Source organism: Miniopterus schreibersii, assembly GCF_964146895.1.
Source record: "Miniopterus schreibersii genome assembly, chromosome: 8".
Classification (NCBI taxonomy): Eukaryota; Metazoa; Chordata; class Mammalia; order Chiroptera; family Miniopteridae; genus Miniopterus; species Miniopterus schreibersii.
In genome coordinates this window covers 53,826,231-53,850,482 of record NC_138109.1, presented here as the reverse complement: position 1 = coordinate 53,850,482, position 24,252 = coordinate 53,826,231, and the positions used below count along the sequence as shown (strand labels likewise).

Below are 24,252 nucleotides of genomic sequence, written 5' to 3'. Positions count from 1 at the left end.
TGAAACAGCCGGCTGAGGAGGGCGCGCATGCGCGCCGAGGGTGGAGCGGCTGAGCAAAGACCGGAAACTTAGAGACAAAGTTCTGAGCACCTCCCCTGGCTTCGCTGCCCAGCCGTCTGGCCCCGCGGAGTCGCGACCGGCCGACCCACTCCCGACAAACCTGCCCGGCTCACGCGTGGAAAATGTCTGGTTCCTCCAGCGTCACCGCGATGAAGAAAGTGGTTCAACAGCTTCGGCTGGAGGCCGGGCTCAACCGCGTGAAGGTGAGCGGGGGCGGGCGGCCGAGGGGGAGGGGAAGGCGGCGGGTACGGGCCGCGAGCTGGCGGGGCGGGCGGACTCGCGTCCCCTGGGGAGGGTGCGCGCTCGGCGTCGGCGGCCGCCCGGGAGCGGCCAACTTTAAAGAGTCTTAGCGGGGAAGGTCGGCGCTGTGGTCTAGGGGCAGGTTAGTGCGCCTTTCCGCTCCAGAATTTTCCAAAGCGGACAGGCCGCTGGGCTCGGCTGCGGCTTTCCGCATTCCGACCCTCCTCCCTCGCTCCCTCGCTCCCTCCCTCGGTGACTCCGCGGCTGGCCCGGCCCACAGCTGGCCCTCCGCGCGCCGTCCGCACCCTTCCCGTCCACCTCTACCCGCCTCCACCGGCTCTCGTCACCCGACACGGTTTTATCCAGCTGCTGATTGAGAACAGACGTGTTTTTTCACTTCGTGTCAGACCTGTCAAGACCCACTCCCTTTAACGGAAATTCTTACCTCCAGCGCCTCTCATCCACCGAACTTGAGAACGAGTTTTTGCATAACTTGAACTATAGGTTAAAGAAGCATGTTTGTTTTTGAAACGTTCCCGGTGTGTAAGGTTACCACCGGTGCCCTGTGTAACCTGCCTCGTACAAAGCGTGCATTTCCTACCTGTTTGGCACAGTGTGCTGTGATCTGACCTTGGGTATATCTACAGGTCCGCATACCCCAAAGAGGCGGTTAGGGTGAACCAGTCTTATTTTGGCGTCTGGTTAGCATTGACCTTGTCTTCGGTTATTTAGTTTGGGGAAACAGCCTTTGCTATTGTGTTAATGTGACAACCTGACATTTAAATGCTATTCCAGGTTTCTCCTGGTTTTTAAAATCCCAAGTGGGTTGGCTTCTTCCTGGTACAGGTCAGCTTACATGTGCAACACTTCTTGTAATTAAAAGAAGAAACGAGAGTAGAGTATAAGTCACTCACTCTGTTCAAAGAAGCAGCCATTTTCCAGGATGATTTGCTTCTGTACTCATCAGGCTAGCCTTCTTCCAGAAATGTTTTGTGGAGTAAGATGGTCTCCCATTTACCTACTTCCTTAAGTAGAAATGTCAGAAACCTAACTTAGTTGTGTTCTCCTCAGGAGGGAAGGGAAATTCCCTTGAGTCTTGGTGTGGGATTCCCCTCCCTATCCTGTGAGTGCTGTTTGGAATTCATTTCTCTCATCTCCAGATTCTTAACCTTGTCCACTGGTATTTATCGTTAGTCAGTGTGCCTTTATAGATTGGGGTGGCCCAGGAAAGAAAAAAAATGGTGGTTGAAACTCTTAAGTGTTAAGTAGGGGTACTTAAGTCCTAGTCTCCAAAGAAAATGAGATGAAGTCCTCAGACTAAAGTACTCCGAGGACTTGATTATGAAAACCTTAGCCCCTTCAATAACACTCCAGCATGATGCCTGCATCCTATACTTAATTCAGTTCTTTAGGAGGCTTCTGATGGGGTCATTAAAGCCACCCTAAGTGACTTAGTTTTAGAGTTCTCAGTTTGTCTGGGACTTTAAATTTTAGATGAGTCGCAAAATGTGGTCAATTCTATTTCATTTTGTGCATCTTTTTGTCCATGACTCTGTGCTAGATGTTTTTTTTTCCAGTGATATTTTATTTTTAAGCTACCACAAGTTTACAGTTAAACCTTTGTTTAAATACAGTTGATAGAAATTGTCGCAAATGCTTTACAAATTCTCCCATGTGTAGGGTGATTGCCAACCCAGGACAATTTTGAGAGTAAAAGAGAGCACTAATCGTTATGCCAGGATTATAGGGTTTCAGCCTCCTGGATGGTGATTATTACAGTGCCATAGGGGCTAACAGCTTGTAAGTTTTAGAACTTTTGTCCTTTTTCCCCACTCCTTGGAATTCTCATCAATTTCACACTAATGGTTACTTGGCTGGATTTCAGGGCATTGAGATCTCAGTTTAAATGTCACCTCCTCAGAGACACCTTACTGTAGGTCAGTATCTAACAAACCACTTTTTTTTTCTTTAGAGCACCTTGTCTTTTTTTCTCTGAACTGTCAGCTCCATAACAGCAGGGACCTGGTCGCTTTTATGGATTCTCAGTGAATAGAAGTATATTTGGCACATAGTGGTGCTTGAGAAGTTTGTGAAAGGGAGTTAAGTTGGAGCTTACTACACTTTAGGCAGAAAATTAGCAGATACTTAACTGTATTTTTACTGCTGTTTTATGTGAGTGAAATCAAGTTATAAGATTGTGAAAAATGATACATTAGCTGTATGCCTACCTTCTTTTTTGGAAGAAGCATAGAGGCCATTTATCATACATAGTACTTGGTACCAGGTATTTTAAAACTACTACACAGTTGCTAACCCTATGGAACTCATTAACCTGGACCATTGTGTAAGCCAAACAAACAAATAGATTCTGAGAGCAGAGTTTAGATTTATCTCCAGATGGATTCTTTCATCAGGTTAATGTCGGGGGTACAGCAATCTGCACACTTTTTTGGTATAGGGTATCTCCTTTTCAAAGGCCAAATACCCTAGCTGGACTGTACAGCTGCTCTCACCCTCCTTGAGGATAGTTAAAACTGAGAATAAATGATTATTTTTCCCATCTTCCTAAACCTCAGTTCAAGACTTAGGTTATTTTATTCATTTGGGGCGTCTTCTGTTCATTCATGTTCTACACCTGAACCATTCAGTTGATTGTTTTTGTATCCTGCATCACCTTACCAGAATATATCATATACAAATAGTAGATGTATAAATGATACAGGATATAAACAAAGTAAACTGTAAAGCCATAGAAGTTCCTTAAATCCTGTTTGGGTGGCATTGCATACACATATGAAAATTATTAAATCACATTTAAGGCAAATATACACTTTCTTAAAGGCAGGCTGCCCAGTGAAGTTAAAATTAACTGAAGTTTGCTATCAGCTTTCCAGTCACCTGTCACTGAGCAGAAAACTGTCACTGTCCAGTTTTGTAACATTAAACAGCTGATGATACATAATACCAAAACAATGGACTGAATGGTTTAGATTTAGAACATTATGTTCATTCACAGTAGTAGCATTTTTCCAATATTACTGCTTTCAACATTAAGTAATAGTTTGCTAGAATTTTAATGCTTTTTGCTTAACCTCTAATACCATGTGTACTGCTTCGGGTACTGCTTTTTCATAGAAAGCAAGATGTTGCTTACCCTCAAGGTTGTACTTGAACAACCTGCTTAATAATAAACTAGCGAGGTGTGCTGTACTTTGCAGATAAACGAAATTGTACTGTTTGTGCTGAATCATTTGATGCTTCTAATAAGCAAAACATAGTCTTATTTACATGCAGTGCTTTAAGTGTTCAGTATGACTGTTGTCCTTCAATTAGTATGTATCTTTTGAGCTAAGAGAAGTGTTTATTGCAGGTATTTTGAAAGATTTGAGAAAATTTTTCCTTAAAACATTCTTATCACCTCCCATTCCCTCTCCCTTTGTGTATAGGTTTCCCAGGCAGCTGCAGATTTGAAACAATTCTGTCTGCAGAATGCTCAACATGACCCCCTGCTGACTGGAGTATCTTCAAGTACCAATCCCTTCAGACCCCAGAAAGTCTGTTCCTTTTTGTAGTGAAATGAATCTTTGAAGGTAAGTTTCCTTAGAGTAAACCAACAAAACTGTACTTAGCAAGAATAACCAGTTAAGTCTTCTTTGCCACTATACACTTATGTTTGGCACTGCAAATTTCCATTCTTGTTTTGTGAGGAAAATAAGGATTGATGAAATTTACTGATTTAGTAGTCATGAAGACTAATTGTTTCTATTTTACCATAAAGAGGGTTAAATAGATGATTTAATAACCATACAAGAGGATATAGGAGAGTTACTAGAAAATTCCACTCCTGTAACAATCCATGCTACTTTTTATATCATTGGCCTAATGGTATATTTTGAGGCCTCTAAATACTAGTTTAATTTTTGTGTACATAGCAAATACTTAGTTTTCAAAGAATCTGCAATGTTTATAGGATGACTTTTAAAGTACTGCTAGTTGATTTGGATTGATTCTGATGCTTTTGCTCTAATAGAATTCAGGTATATTCTATTCATAGCAAAGAATTGGGAGTTGTGAATACAAGAGAAAAATGGGACAGTTGAATAAGCTGACTTCTAAATTTTAATCTGTGCCTTCCAAATCAAATGTCAGTGTATGTGAAAACATGTTAGTCCAAAAGAGATGTGACCAAAATATGCTGTGGATAATTTAAAATGTAACCCAAAGGTGCTACCTTTTATAAAGCCATGGTACTTTAGTCACTAATAGGGACCTATGAGAAGCAACCTTAAATTGATAGTGCTTAAAAAACACACACACACCAAAAAAAACCCAGAACAGACTTTGTATGGCATACACCTTTTACAAACATTCTAACTCCTCAAAGTCCAGGAAACTGCTTCCCAAAATACCATGTTGCATAGTTGTACCCTCCCTAATTAAGTTCTGTAGACTTGGGAGTATCCAGGAAGTCTGTATAAGTACATGTTTCCAGTACATACAATGATTGGTTAAGTTGGTTAAGATTTTTGAAACGCAAGCAAGGAAAAAGCACCTTTGAATGACAGGTTTCCCATACGGAAGTAATTCTTTATAACAGCCTAGATCCTATTTAAGTTTTAATAGTTCCTTGCTTCTGGCAGTATTAATTGTTCATGGCAGTTTTCGGAAATTACATATTTTATGGTTTATTAAAGATCCTTTTAAAACTTGTTCCAGTTGTATTCACTTTACAAAATGGCTGATTTTCATTTGATATAAAATACTGTTAAGAAGTCTGGCTCTTAACTGGCTGTTAACAGTCACATTTCACAGGAGTTTACAGGTAAGTGTTTAAATATTGCTGAGATAATAACCCAGGTTTCAAAGTAAAATAATGGTTATTAATCCTGGCAGTACAATAAAACAGCTTTGCTGACATTAAGATTTAGAACATATAAATATTATTATGTAAAAGCATTTCTTCTCACATTTGATATATCTACAAATCAGCTTGTTAAAATACAAATTCTAATGTAGTGGGTCCAGAGTGAGGCCCTACAATCTGCATTTCTTACAAGCTCCCAGGTTATACTAATGCTGGTGGTCCTAGGCCCACAGTGAGTGACATGAGTACAAAGAATCTACAGTTGAATGTTTATTATACCCATAGCTTTTTAAAATATATGGTTTTTATAATTAAAAGAAAAAACAGCATAGGTAATTTATCAACAGCTAGTACAAGGAAAATACAAATTACTATGATTGGTATATCTAGAAATAACCATTGTTAGATACTACTTTTTACAAGAAAAAAAATTATTGTTTAAAAATGAGGATCAGCCCTGGCTGGGTAGTTCAGTTGGTTAGAGCATTGTCCCAATACAACAAAGGTAAAAGGTTCAATTCCCAGTCAGGGCACATATAAGAATCAACCAATGAATGTATAAATAAGTAGAATAACAAATTGATGTTTCTCTCCTCCCCCTCTAAAATCAATCAATAAATGAGGTTCATAGTATTAGTTTTTTATCTGCTTTTTAAAAACATGAGTTTTCTTAATTCATTAAATATTTGTAAATAAGATGTTCAATAGTTGTACTGTAACTTAATTATATTTCATTGAATATTGAAGTTTCCAAATTTGAAGCTACACTGAAGGGAATATTTTGGTACCTATATATTTATATATACTTCACCTCTCTAATTTCTTTAAGGTACATTTCTAGAAGTAAAATTACTCAATAAGGAATGACATTTAAATTTTATTAACACTACTAGTCTTTTTGTTAAACTTTGCTGTTCCATCTGGAGCTTGATGCTGAGCCCTCGCCAGCCTATTTGCTTCTATTTTCTGCCTATCTTATTTTTTGTGATTTGCACTGATTCAGATGTTAAGTGGAGCTGAACATTTTGTTTTTGCACCATTGATTCTGTTTATGCCTCTTGAACACTTTTGTTATGGAATATCTCAGATTTTCAAATAAGTATACAGATGAACCTTGTGTCTGTCATCCTAAAGTAAATAATTTACCTTGTTAATTTTCAAAAGATATACTTTTCCTACCTTTCCACATAGATAACATCTTGAAGTTGTTATGCCCATGTTTTTACTTTTAACTATATATATTTCTTGGTTTATCTCCATATAGATTGTTTAGTCATTTAATTGACTGTGTATGAACAGTCGTGTATGAACCTTACATCCATTCCCGTTGAGTTGCTTTTAGGCTATTTCCAGTTCTTTGCTGTTAAAATACTACAATAGGCAGTATACATGTACACGTTTCTGTGTATAGGTTTATTTAGGTAAACAGAGAGGTGTGATTACATCTTCTACCTTAGTAGATATTACCAAACTGCTCTCCCCAATACTATTGCTCATTTTAAATTAAGATAGAGTGTATTTTGGCAGTGATCTTGGCAACTTAATCTTTAAATCTTTATTTATAAACCATAAATAATATATACTTGAGTGGTTTTGAAAATTAAGAGAAAGTTATGTTTTACACCATAGTCATTTCCCATCCTATTTTTCATTTTTTCCCCCAGAAACCCTGTGATGTGTCTGCTTTTTTCTTTTTTTTAAACTAGGTGTAGTTTAATTTAAAGTACTTTATAAACTGACATTTAGATGAATGCAGTAAAATATAAAATGTACTGCTATTCAGAAAAAACTGTTGTTCTTTAACATTTTACCCTAATTCACTTTTTTTTCCATTTCAGGTGTTCTAAACCACTTTTCTTGAACTGGTGAATATTCAAAGAGAGCTGAAATTGAAGCCTGTACAAAAAGCTTACCCTATAACATGTGCCACACTATACAGACTTCTGCTTTTGTCAGTCCTTAACATCTACCTCTCTGAATTTTCATGAATTTCTATTTCACAAGGATGATTATTTTATATACACTGGCAGCAGCAAATGAATAAAATACTTAGTATAAAAAGGTTTTTTGTTTAATTATTGGTAATGCACTGTATATTAATTTATTTTGAATACTTAAGATAAATGGCAATTTTCCCATTGTCATTATGGGTTAAGTTTTAGTTTGTTGCACCAACTTCTCTCACATAACTTTATGCCATACATTTGCAAGACTGCTAGAAAAGTAAAGTGGCAAACTTCTTTTATGGGTCAGAAGGACCCCTAAACTGCTAATACTACAGTTTCTATTCATGAGTTTATTTAGAGTTAACTTTTTAAAAAAATATATCTTTTATTGATTTCAGAGAGAAGGAGAGGGAGAGAAAGAACATCAATGATGAGTCATTGATCGCCTGCCTCCTGCACAACCCCTGATGGGGATCAAGCCTGTAACCCAGGCATAATGCCCTGACAGGGAATCAATCCCTGATCTCCTGGATCATAAGTCAAAGCTCAACTGCTAAGCCACGCCAGCTGGGCTCACTTTGTTTTTATAATAAATATTTCTAATGAACTCCTTTGTTAGGGGTATTACCATTACACCTAAGTTACTTACTTATCTCCTATTAAGGATAGTAGAGAAAAAACTGGATGGAAGAATTCCATTTGAAGACATAAAAACTTCAGAGTTTGAGACAACTCATGAGCGAAGTACTACAGGGTAATGATGTATAATGTAGCAAGAAAAAAAGGAACCAAAGGTTGGCTTCAGTAATTTGCAACTTTGCTTTAAGTCCTTGGTAAACCACTTTGCTTAAACATTTTTTTTCTCTTGAAAGGTTTAAGGGAATGTTAAAACATCCCAAACACCCTGGCCTCCATTCATTCAGAAAACTAAGTTAAAAACTATGTGCCAGATTCAAGATTAGTCTGATGGAAAACCAGTGAGTTGTTTACATAGTAATCTACCAAGCACTGTATTTTTCTCTAGCCCAAGTGTTCCAAGAAAGTGCATATGGGAAAGTTAGATTGAGTCTTCATTCCAACTTAAATTGCTCAGTTACCAAAAATAAAAATTAAATTTCAGGAAACCTAAATTACAACTTAAAACTCTCACCAAAATGACTTTTATTTATATTTCCTACAGAAACAGTGAGGAGTAATTTATGGCACTTGGTAGTTTGTCCAGACATGAAAGAAGGTGTATGAAATCAGTAAATGCCATTTTGAAGATTCTTCTGTCACAAATTCAAGATAGGCCCGTTCAGCAAAATCCAATACTATTCCTTTAGTACTTCATAAATGGAATTTTCTTCTACTTGTATCCATTTCCCGAGGCTGAAAGTTAGGGGGTAAACAAGGTTAGTAAACAATCTATGTATGGGTAACAATGCTTAAAAAAATTGTCTCTGAAGTATCAGTCTTTAGGTCTAATATAAAAGGTGTTGGAAGTTAACTGTTCCAATAGATGTGTGTAAAATACATAAAATTTTTTAAAAATCACATAAGTGAAATACTACCTACTAGACAGAAAAGATTGTTTTAAAATAACGATGTTTTCATTTATGATTTTTTATGATGATTTCCAAATGTCTGCAAAACCTCTATATAGCAATAGTTCTCAAGCGCGCACCAGAATCAGGGTAACACAGGCTTATAATCCATCCTAAAGATCAGTGACCAGAAGCATCACCTACAAACTTTGTTAAGAAAAACTACTGGGCCATAGATCTACTGAATTGGACCCAGCAATCTATAAGCCTGTGTTACCCTGATTCTGGTGCACGCTTGAGAGAATGGTTCTTTTAGCTCATGAGGAAAGCATAACTTAGGTATAAAAACCCAAAGCTTAAAAAGTACACAATTTCTTTCTCATTCCATAATTAAAATCACCTAAATAGCTTTTCAAGCGTAAGCACATACCTTATGGACCCATTCATATTCTCCATATTTAGAATCAAAGGTTCCTTTCTGAAGAGATCTTAATTTTAGGGTAAAACGTGGTCCAAGTTCCTGAATTCCCACTTTCTTTTCACTCCTGAATATGTATCTTCAAAGGTAAAGAAAAAAGTTGAGGAAATTAGCATTAACCCAACTGTTTGTTGTTTAACATTATGACAGGGTTCAAAGAACAATTTCTCCTGTATAATACCTATCATAATACATTAGAAAACAGGTTTAAGTTGAAAATGTATTTCATGCTTAAAAGTCAAAGTCCAAGAAGTTCAGGTACCTTCCTCACCTGTGAAATCTGAAGAAGATATAATCCCTCTGATTGTGGAATGTGGCAACCTGCCTTCCAATAAACTGAGGATTATGGGGGAAGAGAGATGCAAACATCCGTCCAACAGAATGACCCAGCCGTGTTGTAAAATTATTCAAAATTATTTCAGGTGTGTGTTCTGTGGGGTCCTTGCCTCTTCTCTAGAAAAATGGTGTAAAATCACAAGTTTAGTGACAAAACTGTATCATTGCAATTTTAAGTTTTATAAGTTATATGACAAATATGAAAAGTTTATCTCAATGACAACCACAATGGCTTACCAAACCCATGAAGTAAGATGTATCTAAAAGTATTTTATATGCTGTGAATGCCACGAAGAATGTTCTAGAAAAGTAATGTTTCATAGTAATGAAGGCTATTGCCTGTCTGCCATAACTCAACTGTGCCAATTTCACAAGAAAATTGTCATTAGATAAAACTATTGCTTTAATCAGGAGAGCAAATGCCTTTACTAAAATCAATCAGCTCTATTAGTTACAGTCTACTTAAGCAAATACTATGAGGAGACCAATATCAATCAAACAATGCCTAAAACTTACCTTAATTTCTTTACGGAGACGAACACTGCTCATTTTAAAATGAGCAGTTGGTCCATTTGGCAAGTGACTCAGAATTAATCCATCTGTTCATAAAGCTAAGAACATAATCTTGAATTGTTTAAATAAGTAATTGGTGCTCTATGCCCAAAGACTCCTAAAGTCTATAGTGAGGTAAGTAGGTGGGTGCACGTATTCCTCTGGGTTAACAGAGATTTTCTTAACCTCAAACACAAGACACGTAAAGCAACATAAATCTTCCAGAAAAATGGATTAACCCATTATCCTACCTTTTCTCTTTTCACAATATGAAAAACAGCTTATTGTCACTTTCAACAAGGTGACTGAGCATTCAACTACAGTAGGTGAAATAATTATTTAATGTCCATTACTCTAACAGGAATAAGACAACAATAGATTCTAGAGTAACTATAGCATTGTAAATACAGTATAAGTTTACCTCCATGTTACAGGCCTTATAACCCTAAAAATGCACACTTTTATATGTTTATATACATATTTTATATCTGTAAGGTTAGGATATGCTATCAGCTCTGAATATCATCCCACAAGACCAGAGACTCCTAAACTCTCTTCTTGGTAGAGACAGCTCTTATTCTTGGCATTATTATACCACAAATTAAAATCAACTAACAATTTACTGATTGTCTGCCATAAACAGAGAATAACAGTGCCAGAGACTCTAAACTACAAATGAAATAAGACACCTACCTACCCAGCAGTGTTACGCCAAGGGCTTTAAAAGTCCAGGACGCAGCAAACTAAGATTACTACCTATATAGTATTCCACAAGCCTTTATAGCACAATGAACCCTAAAAGATCAGAATCAGGCCCTTTTCAAATATTTGCACATACTAGTTTAACAAAACGTCATCTTTTTTAAAGGGATCAACACTCCTAATAATCCAGAGTAGAAGTTATGGTTATCTTCAATTTCCTCCTCTCCCACCAAGTCCTACTGTTTTACATAAGTCCCTCACTTCTACATCTGCTCTCCCTTACTGTTATTGTCTTAGTTGATGTCCTTGAGATTTCCCACCTAGATTATTAAAACAATATCCTGGCAGGTCTGACCTCTCCACCATTTCAAGTACATCTAATACGACTGTAAATCAAGTCTGGATGTAGGCCTTGGTTATAAAACCAAGTAACAAGCTATGGGACTTAGCTTGTCACTGTATCTGTACCAGTTCCTCAGATGCTAGGTGAAAACGAACAAAAAAACTAGATACCTTGATTCTTGACAGCTAAAGCTAATTTTAAGCCACTCTCACCAGACTTACCTACAGAATAAAACAGTATGACATTCATAATGCAGCTCCAAACTACCTTTCTAACCTTTCTCCTCATGGTGTCTCCTAAATGGTAGGTAACGGTACTCTCTCTTACATACCATACACATTAATCTCAGGTTTGTTTTTCACTCAAGCTATTTCAAATACCTGCAATAATTTACTCATCCATTAAGGCCCACTTCAAATGCCACCTTATTTCTCATATTCAAAATTAAACTCTAAATCTCAGTTCTCATTGTTACAGTTCTGCTATTTGAGTTACAGTCATATAAATGCCTTTCTTCCCGTCTCATCTGCCAGCTTGTGAAAGATCTGTTTCTGACAGATACTAGTGCCTATCACATAGTAGATTATCAGGAAATGTTTGAATTCTTCTCAAAGATTCGTCACAGGTTCAACTTCACGATGCATAGCCAAAAGTACTTCTGTATCATTTGCACACTGAAAAAATTAATCAAATCTTAAGGGGCTTAAGACAGGTAACAGTCATTTCCTACAACCTAAATCAAGGCTTGAATCCCTTCTAGAATAGCCCTACTAAATGTGGTCTGTGTCAGAAGCAAACTACAAAATCCGAATTTATTAATTCCTAAATACCTGCACTGTACAAAAAAGTTTATGTTACTGCTAATCTCTAACACAAACCATGCAAAATAGGAGCTCTTCCTTAAAAAAACAAAGGATACTTGGTGTTTTACGATCTTCATTAATAACGATCAGATCTGTGAAATCTCTTGAGATGCACTGTGGAATAATTTTTTTCAGAGCCAGTCCTCTTCTGTAATAAACATGTGAGTTTGGTATAACTGTGGAGAGCTGTTCACAGAGTCGTACTGTTCTCTATAAAACAAAATAACAAAAATCCTCAAAAGTGAAAATAAAAATCTTACACCATATATATTTATCAGAAAAGGTATATTGATTATTATAAGATAATGTCATAATAGAGACCAAGGATAGGAAAAGAGTAAAATCTGAACAGTGTTTCATCCTTTACTAAAAGCTGATCACCCTAAAGCAGTGGTTCTCAATTGGGGATGGTGATTCTTTTCCCCCAGGGGACCTTTGGCAATGTCTGCAAACATTTTTGCTGATCATGACTGGGGATGGGAGATCGCTGGTACAGGTGGTATCTAGTGGATAGAGGCCAGGAGTGTAGTTAAGCATCCTATAATGAGCAAGACAACCCCCATAACAAAAAATTATACAGCCCAAAATGTTAATAGGGCTGAGGCTAAGAAACCGTATCCTGAAGAACCATGCTTAGTGAACCTACACTGCATCACCAGTATTACATTTTATCCAGCTTAATCACAAGGCATCATGTAAGGTAATCACTAATCAACTCTTCTGAACAGAGCTCCTTTAAATAGTCTAATAAAAGAAAATTAGGAATTCAAGAACTATACTAATTAATGTATTTGTTACCCCATGAGGTCTATCTGATGTTGTAATGAGAATCTTGGGAGAAGTTTGTCTGTTGAAGTAAGAAGCAAATTCATCTGTAGCTTCATCAAAAGCAACCTAAGAAGAGAAAAACAAAATTAATTTTACGTCAAATACTCTACTGGGCCAAAATTTTAAAAGTAGTTCTGGAAGGACTCTATGATAGTGACTACCTAGTTGATAGGGGATTTCAAGAAGGCCTAGAAGGGACTTATATTAATGGCAACATGAAGAACTTGGGTGATTTCCTCACTGTAGAATATAAATATAAACCTGGAAAAAGTTATCAAAAACAATTTCAGAGCACAACTGAGATGTGTTTATTCTTGAAATATGGCTACAATGGTAGCCAAGAATATCAGGAATTTTCCTAGAGCTATTCTTTCCCCCATCAACTTGGTCAGTGAAAACAGGAACTTATCATCAACTTCAGGTCTGATGGTAGGCAAGAACCAGAAATCTTGAATCCAGAGGTGGTGGGTTCAATTTAGGGTGGGAAGGTGTTGTGTGTGTGAAAACCCTAGCTTTGCCAGTCCTAGGTTACGGACCCACTTCAGGATAGGTGTGAAAATGTAAAGAATAAATAAATATAAAGGAGAGCTCTGGAAGTGAGAGCCATAGAGAGACTGACATAACCTCTCCACAGATCCCTGGCTGGTGGCTAAACTACACATGGAGGAAATTACACATGGAAGAGACCTGAGAATCCAGCATACCTGATAGGCAGGGGAGACTTGAGAAGTGGTTGCAATTTGAAACATTCCTCAACCCAGACAGCTTAGTTGGCAGAAGCTATGTATGTCTTAGTGGCTCAAAGTGTCTTTTGTCCAAATCACTGGCTGACCATTAAGCCATACAAACACAGGGGAAATCCCTACAGAGTCAGTTTAAAAACTGGGTAGAGATATAGTGCAACTTGTCAGGTAGACAGATTCCACATTTTAGTTTAGGCAACTTCCTAAAACAAAAAAACCAACAGCCCTTAAGAAATAATATAATCCAGAGTTATTGAAATAGAATGCCCACTTTTCAACCAAAAAATTATATATATACAAAGAAATAGGAAAATATGGCCTACAATCAGGAAAAAAGCAGTGAGTAAGAACTGACTCTGAGTGGGCCCAATATTGAATTTAGTAGGGATTGTGGCTGAGTGGGATAAAGGGCTGCTGGAGTCCCAGCCAATTCTTCGTAAAGGACCTGCACATGGACCTACTCAGACTCACTCCCTCTAAGCTCCAGTGCTGGGGCAGCAGCTTGAAATGAACCAGGGATATATGGGAAGAACTGAATTGTCTGGCATCAGAGAGAGAGCTGGGGGGCAGCTTTATGCCAGACAGAAGTGCTGGAAGAGGTCACTGTTCCCTTTGAGAGCCCACCCCCACGCTCACACAGAGAGGTGGCAGACTGGTGCCCTGTCTGAGTCTCCATCAACCTGGCTAACACTATTAGCCCTGTTCTGGTGATATTCTGAGACCCTCCCCCACCCAACTTATGAGCCCACCCAAGCTGTTTCCAGTGGCTTATTTATACAAATGGCCTGTCTTGGCTCATGCTTCAGACTTTCCTAGTCTCTTAAGCAGCATCTAGCCTTAGAATACCCCGTAACTCTCACTAAGTGACCCTGGGCCCAGCCTCAGTTTGCAGCTTGGCCTCACCTGGGCACCTCCAAACCCACCACAAACAGCAGATCGTTTTGTAGCTCATGCTAGTGGCCCTGTGCAGAACACAGGTGGCGGCTGACCTTGGTCTGCACCTCCCAAGAGGCTCCACATGACAGCTTCAGACCATGTAGAAGCATCATCACCCAACTACCTCCACAAGCGACACACTCAAGGGGCAGATTCAGTGGGCACAGAGCTCTGTGGGGTGAGCCCCTGCACAGCTGATCCTCCAAGGTGGTCAGTGGTCACAGCCAGTCCTTGCAGCTGAATGACCTGGGTGGTAAATCTCTCCCATTGATGTGCCAACAGCAAACAAGGCTCAACTACAACAGGAGGGTGTACACAGCCCTCATGGTGGGGGGGGGGGAGGTGGAGGAATGGTGCACCTGGAGTGCCCAGCTTGGGTGATAGGGAGGCAGTGCCACTGGACCCCACAAAATACCTACTACGTAAGGCCACTCTACCAAGCAGGGGAGACATAGTAGCTCTACCTAACAGAAAGAAAACACAGGGAGGCTGCCAAAATGAGGAGACAAAGAACCATGTCCCAAATGAAAAAACAGAACAAAACTACAGAAAAAGAACTAAACAGAATGAAGGCACGCAATCTCCTAGATACAGAGTCCAAAACACTGGTTATAAGGATGGTCAATGAACTTAATGAGAACTTCAACAGCATAAAAAAGAACCATTCAGAAAGGAAGGATATACTACCTGAAATGAAGAATCAACAGTAGAGCAGATGAAGCCAAAAAGAAAAAGAATACAAAAAAATGAGGATAGTATAAGGCATCTCTGGGACAGCTTCAAGCATACCAACTTTCGTATCATGGGGGTACCTGAAGGAGAGTGAGCAAGAAATTGAAAACCTATGTGAAAAACTAATGACAGAAAACTTCCCTAATCTGGTGAAGAAAATAGACATATAACTCCAGGAAGCACAGAGAATCCCAAGTAAGATGAACCCAAAGAGGCCCACACAAGACACATCATAATGAAAATGCAAAAGGTTAAGGACAAAGAGAGAATCTTAAAAACAGCAAGAGAAAAGCAGTTAGTTATTTACTAGGGAGCTCCCATAAGACAGTCCTACGATTTCTCAACAGAAACTCTGCAGACCAGAAGGGACTGGCAAGAAATATTCAAAGTGATGAAAAGCAAGAACCTACAACCAAGATTACTCTACCCAGCAAAGCTATCATTTAGAACCAAAGGACAGATAAAGAGCTTCCCAGACAAGAAAAAGCCAAAGGAGTTCATCACCATCAGACCAGTATTATATGAAATGTTAAAGGGTATTCCTTAAGAAAAATACATGTCAGCAATTGAACCTAAAAAACAAAAAAAAAATGAACAAGCAGAACAAAAAAAATTTTTAATGACAATGTTCTGATTTTATGCATTAGGTGAATTTAAAACCTAATTCATTTTTTCCCACATAGATAACAAAATATCCCAGATCAATATATTAAGTAGTTCATTCTTTTCCCATTGATTTGTAATGCCATCTCAATCATATACCAAGTTTACTTACAAATGTGTGATTTTTAAATTTCCTTCTGTCCCACTGATCTCACAATACATCCCTATGAATCACATTATAGCTTTATAATAAACTTTTAATTTTTTATTAAAAAAAAAAAAGAATTGATACAGTGATAAACTAACCAAGCAAATTGAAAGCCCAGAAAAAAGCCAAACATATATGGATACTTGATATATGACAAGCATTACAATTTGCACCTACTTTGAATGGTGCTGGGGAAACTGGTAACATATGGTAGGGAGAGGACAGGGGAAGAAGGAAAGAAATTGGTTTCCTTTCTCACACCAAACAGAGAAATCAATGCCTGATGATCAAGTACAATAAATGTAAAAGGCAACTCTTCAATTCTCTCTCTCTTTTTTTAATCCTCATCTGAGGATATGCTTTCACTGATTTCTAGAGAGAAAGGAAGGGAGAGAGAGACAGAGAGAGAAACATTGATCGGTTTGCCTCCTCCATGTTCCCTGACTGGGAATTGAACCACAACCCCGGTATCTGTCCTGACCAGGAATTGAACATGCAACCTTTTGGTGAACTGGATGACACTTCAAGCAACTGAGCAACCAGGTCAGGGCAATCCTTTTAGAAAAAGATACGAGAACATATGATCCCAGGATAGAGAAATGTTTCTCAAATATGACAAAAAGCATCAATATTTAAAAAATTGAAAACCAAACTATATTAAGGACTTCTGTTTATCAAAAGACATCATAGAGAAAGTAAAAAAACACACAAAAACCACAAATTGGAAGATACCTGTAACACATAGAAAGAATCAGTATCCAAATTATAAAGAGAAGTTCTACTAATCAGTAAAATACACTATAGGATAGAAAATTAGGCAAAAGATGTAGCTTGGCATCTCTACTGCTTGGCATCTCTACCAAAATCACAGTACATACACAAAAATATAGTCAATCAGCCCTGGCTGGTGTGGCTCAGTTGTTGGAGCGTCGGCCCATGCACCGGAGGGTTGTGGGTTCGATTCAAGGTCAAGGGCACGTACCTGGGTTGCAGGTCCAATCCCCACCCCGAATTGGGGCATATGCAGGATGCAACCAATTGATGTGTCTCTCTCACATGGATGTTTCTCTCTCTCTCCCTCTCTCCCTCTCTCTCTCTCCCCCTTTTACTCTCTTTGAGAGACAATGGAATACAATATCCTCAGTTGTGGATTAAAAAAAGAAAAAGAAAAAGAAAAAAAAAAGATGCTCAATCACATTAGGAATCAGGGAAGTGCAAACTCAAACTAAAATGAGTTAGCCCTTTATCACTAGTCTGACTATAACAAGCACTGGCCAGAATGTGGATACCCAGAAACATTGCTCTTATATAACGAAGTGCAAATTAATACCACCACTATTTTGCAAAACATTTTGTCACAATCATGTAAAGTTGAACATTTACACATCCCCATGACTAAACAAATTCTCCCCTAGGTACATATTTAGGAAAACTTTTACCTACATATATGTGGCCTCGATATGCCTATGCCCCCCATTTATCTCTAGCCAAGACCTCTTCCATATCTCATCAATAACAATGCTATCCTTTTAATTGCTCAGGCTAAAAACCTCAATACCATTGTTGAATCCTCTCTCTCACACCCCATACATAACTAATCTGTCAAATTCTAGTGGCTCTAATTTCAAAGCGTATGCAGAAAAAAACCAACAACAAAACACCTCAGAATCAGATCAATTCTCAACACTCAATGTCACCACCAAGGTCCAAGTCGTCACTGTTATCGTCCTTCTCATCATCTCTTTCCTAAATTACTTTAGTAGCTTCCTAACTAGTCTGTTCACCACTTTAATTATATCCTCAGTACAGCAACCAATCACTTTTAAAAACAAGTCTGATCATATCATTCCTCTGTTCAAAACCATCCAATGGCTCCTCATTCCACTAAGTATAAAAGCCAAAGTCCTCACAATAGCCAACAAAGCCACTGATCTGGCTCTCCCTCTCTGCATACTTTCCCAGCACCTCTTCTACAACTCTCCTGCATTGCTCACTTAATTTCTGCATGCTAGCTTCTTTGTTTTTTCTCAAAAACACGCTAAGCATGCCCGTTTACAGTTTTTATACAGGCGGTTTCCCCATCCCAGAGTACTTTTCACCCAAAGATGGCTAATCTCTTCACATCCTTCAAGTCTTTGCTAAAGGTCATCTCAATGAAGCCTACCCTGACCCCTGTATATGAAACTGCAACCCAAAACAACAGAAAAATGGGTAAGAAAGATGAACAAGTAATTGATTAAAAAGAGAGAAAAGATGTTCAACCTCATTCTTAACAAGAGCAAATTAAAACTATACTAAGATATAATTTCTCACCTATCAGATGGAAAAAATTATTTATAATAGTAAAATCTTTAGTAAAAGTTTGAAGAGTAACATTTATATAATTTCAGAGCATCTGCACCCCCTCCCCCCAATACTTATTAATTACAAAGGGAAAAATTGTAGCTATAATGGGAGAAACCTGGCAAATATTTTAATAAAGTGGTGAAAGTTAACATAACCAATAATGGGAAAATAAGTATTATACAGAGATTAAATGCCAAAAAGTTTAAGTAAACATAAAATATAATACCTTTCTAGAAAATAAATCACCGCCTCTTTCTATACCATTATTGGGAAATTCCATTATTAAACAACCTACAGCAAATAAGATAACATGCCAACATTATAGCTGACTCAGTTCATTATATGAATTCACCAGCCAGTATTTTAAATTAAACATCAACATATGGAAACAGACTGAAGGATCTCAGAGGGAAGGTGGGGATGGGGCAGTGGGTGCGGAGAGATTAATCAAAGAATTTATATGTTTATAAGCATAACCCATGGACACAGACATTGGTATGGGGAAGGCCTGTGGGTAGGGTGGAGGGGATCAATAGGGGTAAAAAAGGGACATCTGTAATATTTTCAATAATAAAGATTAAAAATAAATAAAAATTTAAAGAAAAAAAAATAAACATCAACATACGAACAGATAATTTATCAAGTGTGGGCAGCCAAATTAATTTAAGACTTTTAATGTTACCTCTTCATCATTAGGGTCTACTGTGGTTTCATCATACACTCGCTGATTGTCAATGGTCTTGGGTATAGGCTTTGGTGGAGCCTAAATAAAAGGAAAAAGATTAAGTAGTAGAAACATTTTACATAAATAATTTTGCATTACAGAATAAAAGAAATTAGCAGACAATCCAAAAACTCAATCTGTTCCTCATTTCAACCCACTGCTACATCAATCCTAACAACATTGAGTAAAAGGCTTTTTAACTCTTTAAGCAGAAACACACACATACGAAAAGAATTGACAACACTGAATAAAATGGCTTAAAACCAGACAGAAGTAGCAGAAAGAAAAAAACTGATGAAAATTAACTATCCACTAAGAATAAAAGTATGAAATAAAATGGAAAAATTACAAAAGTACTTATATATGTAGCTTTGTCCCAATACTTCCAAAAAGCTATTCAGAAATATATAACAAAAGCTACAAATCTGTTTCTATCTGCTGAACTAGTAATTCTAGTCTGGGGGATTTATGGTAAGGAATGAAAGGGGGAGCAATTTACACAAAGAAAGATGTTGTATCACTGTTGTTAATAGGAATGAACAGCAAATAGCACAAATGTCCAAGAACAAGGGTAATGTATGGCACTTCAACATAATGAAATTGCTTTTAGAATCAGCAATTATGCACACTCAGCTTAGAACAAAAACTGTGTAAATGAAATGTTAAGGAACAGGAACACAGAGCTGTAAGCATACACTAACTAAAATGAATTAAAAATATATATACACTAGCAGAGATAGAAAAAATATGATGTGATTGGATGACCTATTTAGGATTTTGTTTTGTATTACTTTATGAAACAATAAGTTTTAAATAATTTTTTGAAGGAAGTAGTTCTAGGAAGTCATTTTTCAGTACAAAAAATAGAATGGTGATATTTTCAAATGGTGATTAGCATATTAATTTGATTAAAACCTAAAAAGAGACTAAATTGCTTGATAGAATTTTGCAGGCCAAATAGTCTAATATTGGCAATTTCATGTTATTTAACCTAATACGATTAAGAGAATGCATGAAAAAGAGTGCTTCATCTGTAAAGTCTTTATATTTTTCCCTTCTTCAAAAACACTTATCCTTACCTTGTACCTCATTTTAAGAGACAGGAGCAGGGAAGAGTTGTATACTTTTAAAATTCTGCAAGTATAAATTATAACTTAGAACTAACTATAAGTAACATGAAACCAAATGAAAATAATTTAGCTGTGCAATACTGTGGAAGAACTTAGTTCTTTTTAAAATTTTCAGTAGAAAAATTTCACTTCTGATCAATACCACAAAAACAGCTAAATGCTTTCTTGATGCATTATCTTTGCTCTCTTCTTTGCCATAACCTATACATGTATATCATCTTCTTTCATTCCCCATTCTCACTCTTCACAGACTCGTAACTTGTGTCAGCTTGCATTCTTATTCACCCAACCCTGTAACAGAAGAGGGTCTGTCCTGCCTTTCAACATCCTTGCTTGCTGTACAAAGAGCCTTGGCTTCAGATCACAAGGGCTTCAGCTACAGGCCTAAATTAGAGAGTTTCTCCCATTCCCAAACTCAAGGAGATGTGTTTCTGCCTCTCAAACACATAAAGTAAAATAAGCAAGTCAAAATATACATAACATTTATGTGAAAAATTTTAAACATGCCAAACATCACCACTGTGCTTGTTCTGGAACACAAACAGACATAATAAAGGAATAAAGGAGTACATGGGAACAATAAACAGCAATTTCACGAGTGGTTATCTTTGGAGGAAAAAGCAATCAGAAACACACAACGGGCTTGGAACATTATTTGCTAATGCATTATTTCTTAAGCTGGGTAAAGGGTAGAATGGGGTTTGTTATATTATTTTTATACATCTGAAATATTTCATGATAAATTTTAAAAGAAAGTCATTCAACATAAATACCAGGGAGCATTCCTTAATATAAAGTAGAAAGCAAATGGCTAAAAATTTTATTTACCTTATCACCAAGAGCCTCTCTCTCTTTTTTAAGTTTTTTCTTAGCTGCCAACTTTTCCTAAAGGGTTTAAAAAAAAAAAAAAGAGAACACTATTGAGAAACCATTAGTTATATCACAAACACATATTGAAACTACAAATTACTAATTCTAAGAATACTTACACTGAGTAACCTTCCTAATTTATTAAATTGTTGACATAGATTTTCATACAGAAGTTATAGTAAAACAAGTGAGCTGTCCAATCAATAAGATTTCTGTAACAAAGATCTTGCCTCTTAAAAAAAACCAAAAACCTAAATTGGCCAATTTTGAATATTTAAAATTTCACTACCTTTATCTTTACTGTAAAATCTCAAATTACGTGAAAACGCACAATGTATACCTAAACAATTTTTTGCTGTTTTTTTCCTGCATTCCTAACAAGTTGCGTCCTAAAGAAAACCATGGCTATGCTGGTTGTTTCTCTGGGAAAGTACTAAAAATAAATGGGAATGGGAGATTTGTCTTCATGTTGCTTTTAGTAAAAGCATCACTAGCTATCCATATATTTTATAATTAAAATATGCTTTTAAAATGATTAGGAACTTGCAAGGTAAGTTAAGTTTGTACTGTGAATGTGTATCATCTGGAGATTTCTGAACAGAATGCTTGACACACAATAGAAAATACTGTTTTCCTGCGGCGTTTATTAAGCCTCAATCTATCAGGTCTCAAAAAGTCTTCTAGGACACCCTTCCCTCATACTCTCACACCAGGACGGGCAGATGCTCCTTCTGTGTACTCCAACACCACGTTAGCACTTAAGACGTCTAAGACACTCAGTCCAGGGCCTCAGAACATCTAGTAAGACGAGGCAGGCACATAAAAAGAGTATTATGTGCGTGAAATTTTATGACGTGCAAGAATAAGCAAATGATTGCTTTCAACTGCATTTTAACCACAAATGAACACTGTGACCTTAGGCTTTACTGACCCCCCCATACTTGTTTACCTGCAGGAATCAAAGAAGCATCACTTTGAATTTATGTATTGATTATATTAGGTTCTAGGAATTAATCAACCGGAGGTGGACGGGGCCGAGCGGAGAGGGAGCCTTGTGCCTCCCTGGTGAGGAGCGAGTCGTTTTCACTCCTGGGAGAGCAAGGAGCTGGCAAGAGGGAATCCTGACGCTCAGGCGACAAGCAGGACGAGGGGGATCAGGCCCAATCTTTGGGGTTAATCACCAGGGTTCCGGACCCCAGGCTGGGGTGACCACGCAAGTGCAACGCCCCCACCCACGCCCCCACCCCCTGCGCGCCCAGGACGCCGCGCGTGCGCCCTGCCGCCTCCGCCCCTCTCTTACCTTCCGCTGCTGCTGTTTCCACCGCGTGAACATTAAGTGTCGCCGCTGTTTGTTCTTAATCTCCGAAATGCTGAAGCCTGGGGGAAAGGCATTCGCTTTCGGGGGCTGGCCTCCGCTTTCCGTCGCCCCATCCTCAACGACTGCGGCCCCCTGAGGGTCTTCCGAAGCGCGTTTGCGTTTCAGGCCTTTCTTTCGGCTACCGCCGGTCTCCTCCATGTTGTTGGCTTCAGGGCGCCTCTACGGAAACGGAAATAGCTTCTTCCTCCCACCGGCTTTCTTGGGCTTTTACTTCCGGGGGCTGAAAGGTCTTAAAAATAGTGGAAGCTGCCTGAGCTTTAGGCGTTTAAGAAGGTGGTGGAACTTAGGTTTGAGGGAAGTTAGTGGGGTGGGCCAGCTGAGTGGACAGTGAAATGATGAATTCGTGGAATTCTCTACTGAATGTTTCCTATGTGCCGAGCCCTCCAGTTGAGGTGGGAGAGACTTACGATGGAGCAAATTTGAAGGGTAACAATCAAGATTTCGGTTCAGGAAATGTTAAGTTTGAGACACTTATTAGTCATGATTGTTTTCAAGTAGTCAATTGGGATGTATGATTCTGCAGCAGGAGAGAGAGGCATGGGCTAGAGATCAAAATTTGGGAGTCGTCAGCATGTAAGCGGTATTTCAAACCGTTGCAGTGAGCGGAGCTAGAGAAGGGAGACAGACAGAGGGATGACGGACAGCCCTGGAGCAGCGCCGCGGGCGGAGCTGCGGAGGAGAGGAGGATCCGGTGAAGGGGAGCGAGGAGGGAGAGGCAGGAGAGCAGAGTGCCAGGGAGCCGAGGGAGGGAAGTATTTCCCCAGTGGTTAAAGTTTTTCTATTCCTCATTTCAATTTTATGAAAATACCCTTTAAACAGAGACAAAAGACTTTTGATTGACTGTTAGGAGTTAATTTTCCAGAACTCGCCTTAATTTCAAGTTACATTATTTCAATATTGACACCCAGTGTTTTTTAATTCAATATTTTGTTGTCAATACTGCATTTCTCACTTGTTCAAGTTCTTTTAAACAGGATATGAAAAACAGCAATACTATGTCTTCCAGAATAAAGCCCCATCAAAACCTGCTATTCAGCCACAAATCCAAAATTGTGATTAGAAAACTAAAACCATTATGTTTAGATTCAAAACTAGATTTGAATTTATACAGTGTAATAGAAAGGGAAAAAATAGGGTTCAGCTTTAAAAATCACTGACATGGGTTTGACTACAATAAATTATAAAATTTTATAAAGCGTATTTTAAGAGAAATAATCAGATCAAAAACGAGGAGGAGTAGTAGAGGGAGGAAGAAGGAAGGCAGGAGGAGACAAACCAAGCATTATCTAAAAAATAGAGGTTAGAACAATATTTTGGAAGTCTCTTCTAGCCTTAATATTTTATCCTCCTATGTATAATACATCCTTTCCCCATGTAACACAGTATAATACTAAAATGAATTTATATAGTTGTCTTGAATTTATTCAGAGGGGCCATACAAATGAGACCACAAGCTGTTTAAAATAGGACTTTCTTTTTTCCTTCATGGCTTATTTATAATAACAGCTGTGGGAGTTGAATGAAAAAAATTTATTTTTTATTTTTCAGTTACAGTTGACATAAAATATATTAGTTTCAGGTGTACCCCCCAGTGATTAGACATTATATAACTTAGTAAGTGTTCATCTAGATTAATCTAGCACCCATCTGACACCATACATAGATATCAGAATATTATTGACTGGATTCCCTATGCTGTACTTTACATCCCCATGGCTTTTCTGTAATAACCAATTTGTACTTCTTGGTCCCTTCACCTTTTTCAACCATCCCCCCAACCCCCCTCCCATCTGGCAACCATCAAAAGATTCTCTGTATGAGTCTGTTTCTGTTCTGCTTCTCCA

General features: G+C 37.9%; 2 protein-coding genes across 2 annotated transcripts; one reads left to right on the top strand and one right to left on the bottom strand.

Annotated features, from left to right (window-relative positions):
- Positions 1-35: 35 nt before the first annotated feature.
- GNG5 (G protein subunit gamma 5) lies at positions 36-7,225 on the top strand. Its single transcript, XM_081145739.1, has 3 exons — positions 36-263; positions 3,747-3,890; positions 7,003-7,225. The coding sequence occupies exons 1-2, from the start codon at positions 183-185 to the stop codon at positions 3,870-3,872; spliced, it is 207 nt and encodes a 68-aa protein (XP_081001865.1). The 5' UTR covers positions 36-182; the 3' UTR covers positions 3,873-3,890; positions 7,003-7,225.
- A 1,026-nt stretch (positions 7,226-8,251) lies between these two features.
- RPF1 (ribosome production factor 1 homolog) lies at positions 8,252-22,831 on the bottom strand. Its single transcript, XM_081145737.1, has 9 exons — positions 22,331-22,831; positions 20,989-21,045; positions 18,989-19,069; positions 12,709-12,804; positions 11,967-12,120; positions 9,967-10,049; positions 9,386-9,567; positions 9,067-9,193; positions 8,252-8,481 (listed from the first exon to the last, which is right to left on the bottom strand). Exons 1-9 carry the CDS (start codon positions 22,544-22,546, stop codon positions 8,440-8,442), a joined length of 1,038 nt encoding a protein of 345 aa, XP_081001863.1. The 5' UTR covers positions 22,547-22,831; the 3' UTR covers positions 8,252-8,439.
- Positions 22,832-24,252: the final 1,421 nt, after the last annotated feature.

Coding starts and splice junctions, on each gene's coding strand:
- RPF1 (XM_081145737.1), bottom strand. CDS start 22,546: ATGGAGGAGACCGGCGGTAGCCGAAAGAAAGGCCTGAAACGCAAACGC. Junction 10,050..11,966: donor TGAAGATCGTAAAACACCAA/GTATCCTTTGTT, acceptor CTTTATGAACAG/ATGGATTAATTCTGAGTCAC. Junction 9,568..9,966: donor GTCTCCGTAAAGAAATTAAG/GTAAGTTTTAGG, acceptor CCATTTTTCTAG/AGAAGAGGCAAGGACCCCAC.
- GNG5 (XM_081145739.1), top strand. CDS start 183: ATGTCTGGTTCCTCCAGCGTCACCGCGATGAAGAAAGTGGTTCAACAG. Junction 264..3,746: donor CCGGGCTCAACCGCGTGAAG/GTGAGCGGGGGC, acceptor CTTTGTGTATAG/GTTTCCCAGGCAGCTGCAGA.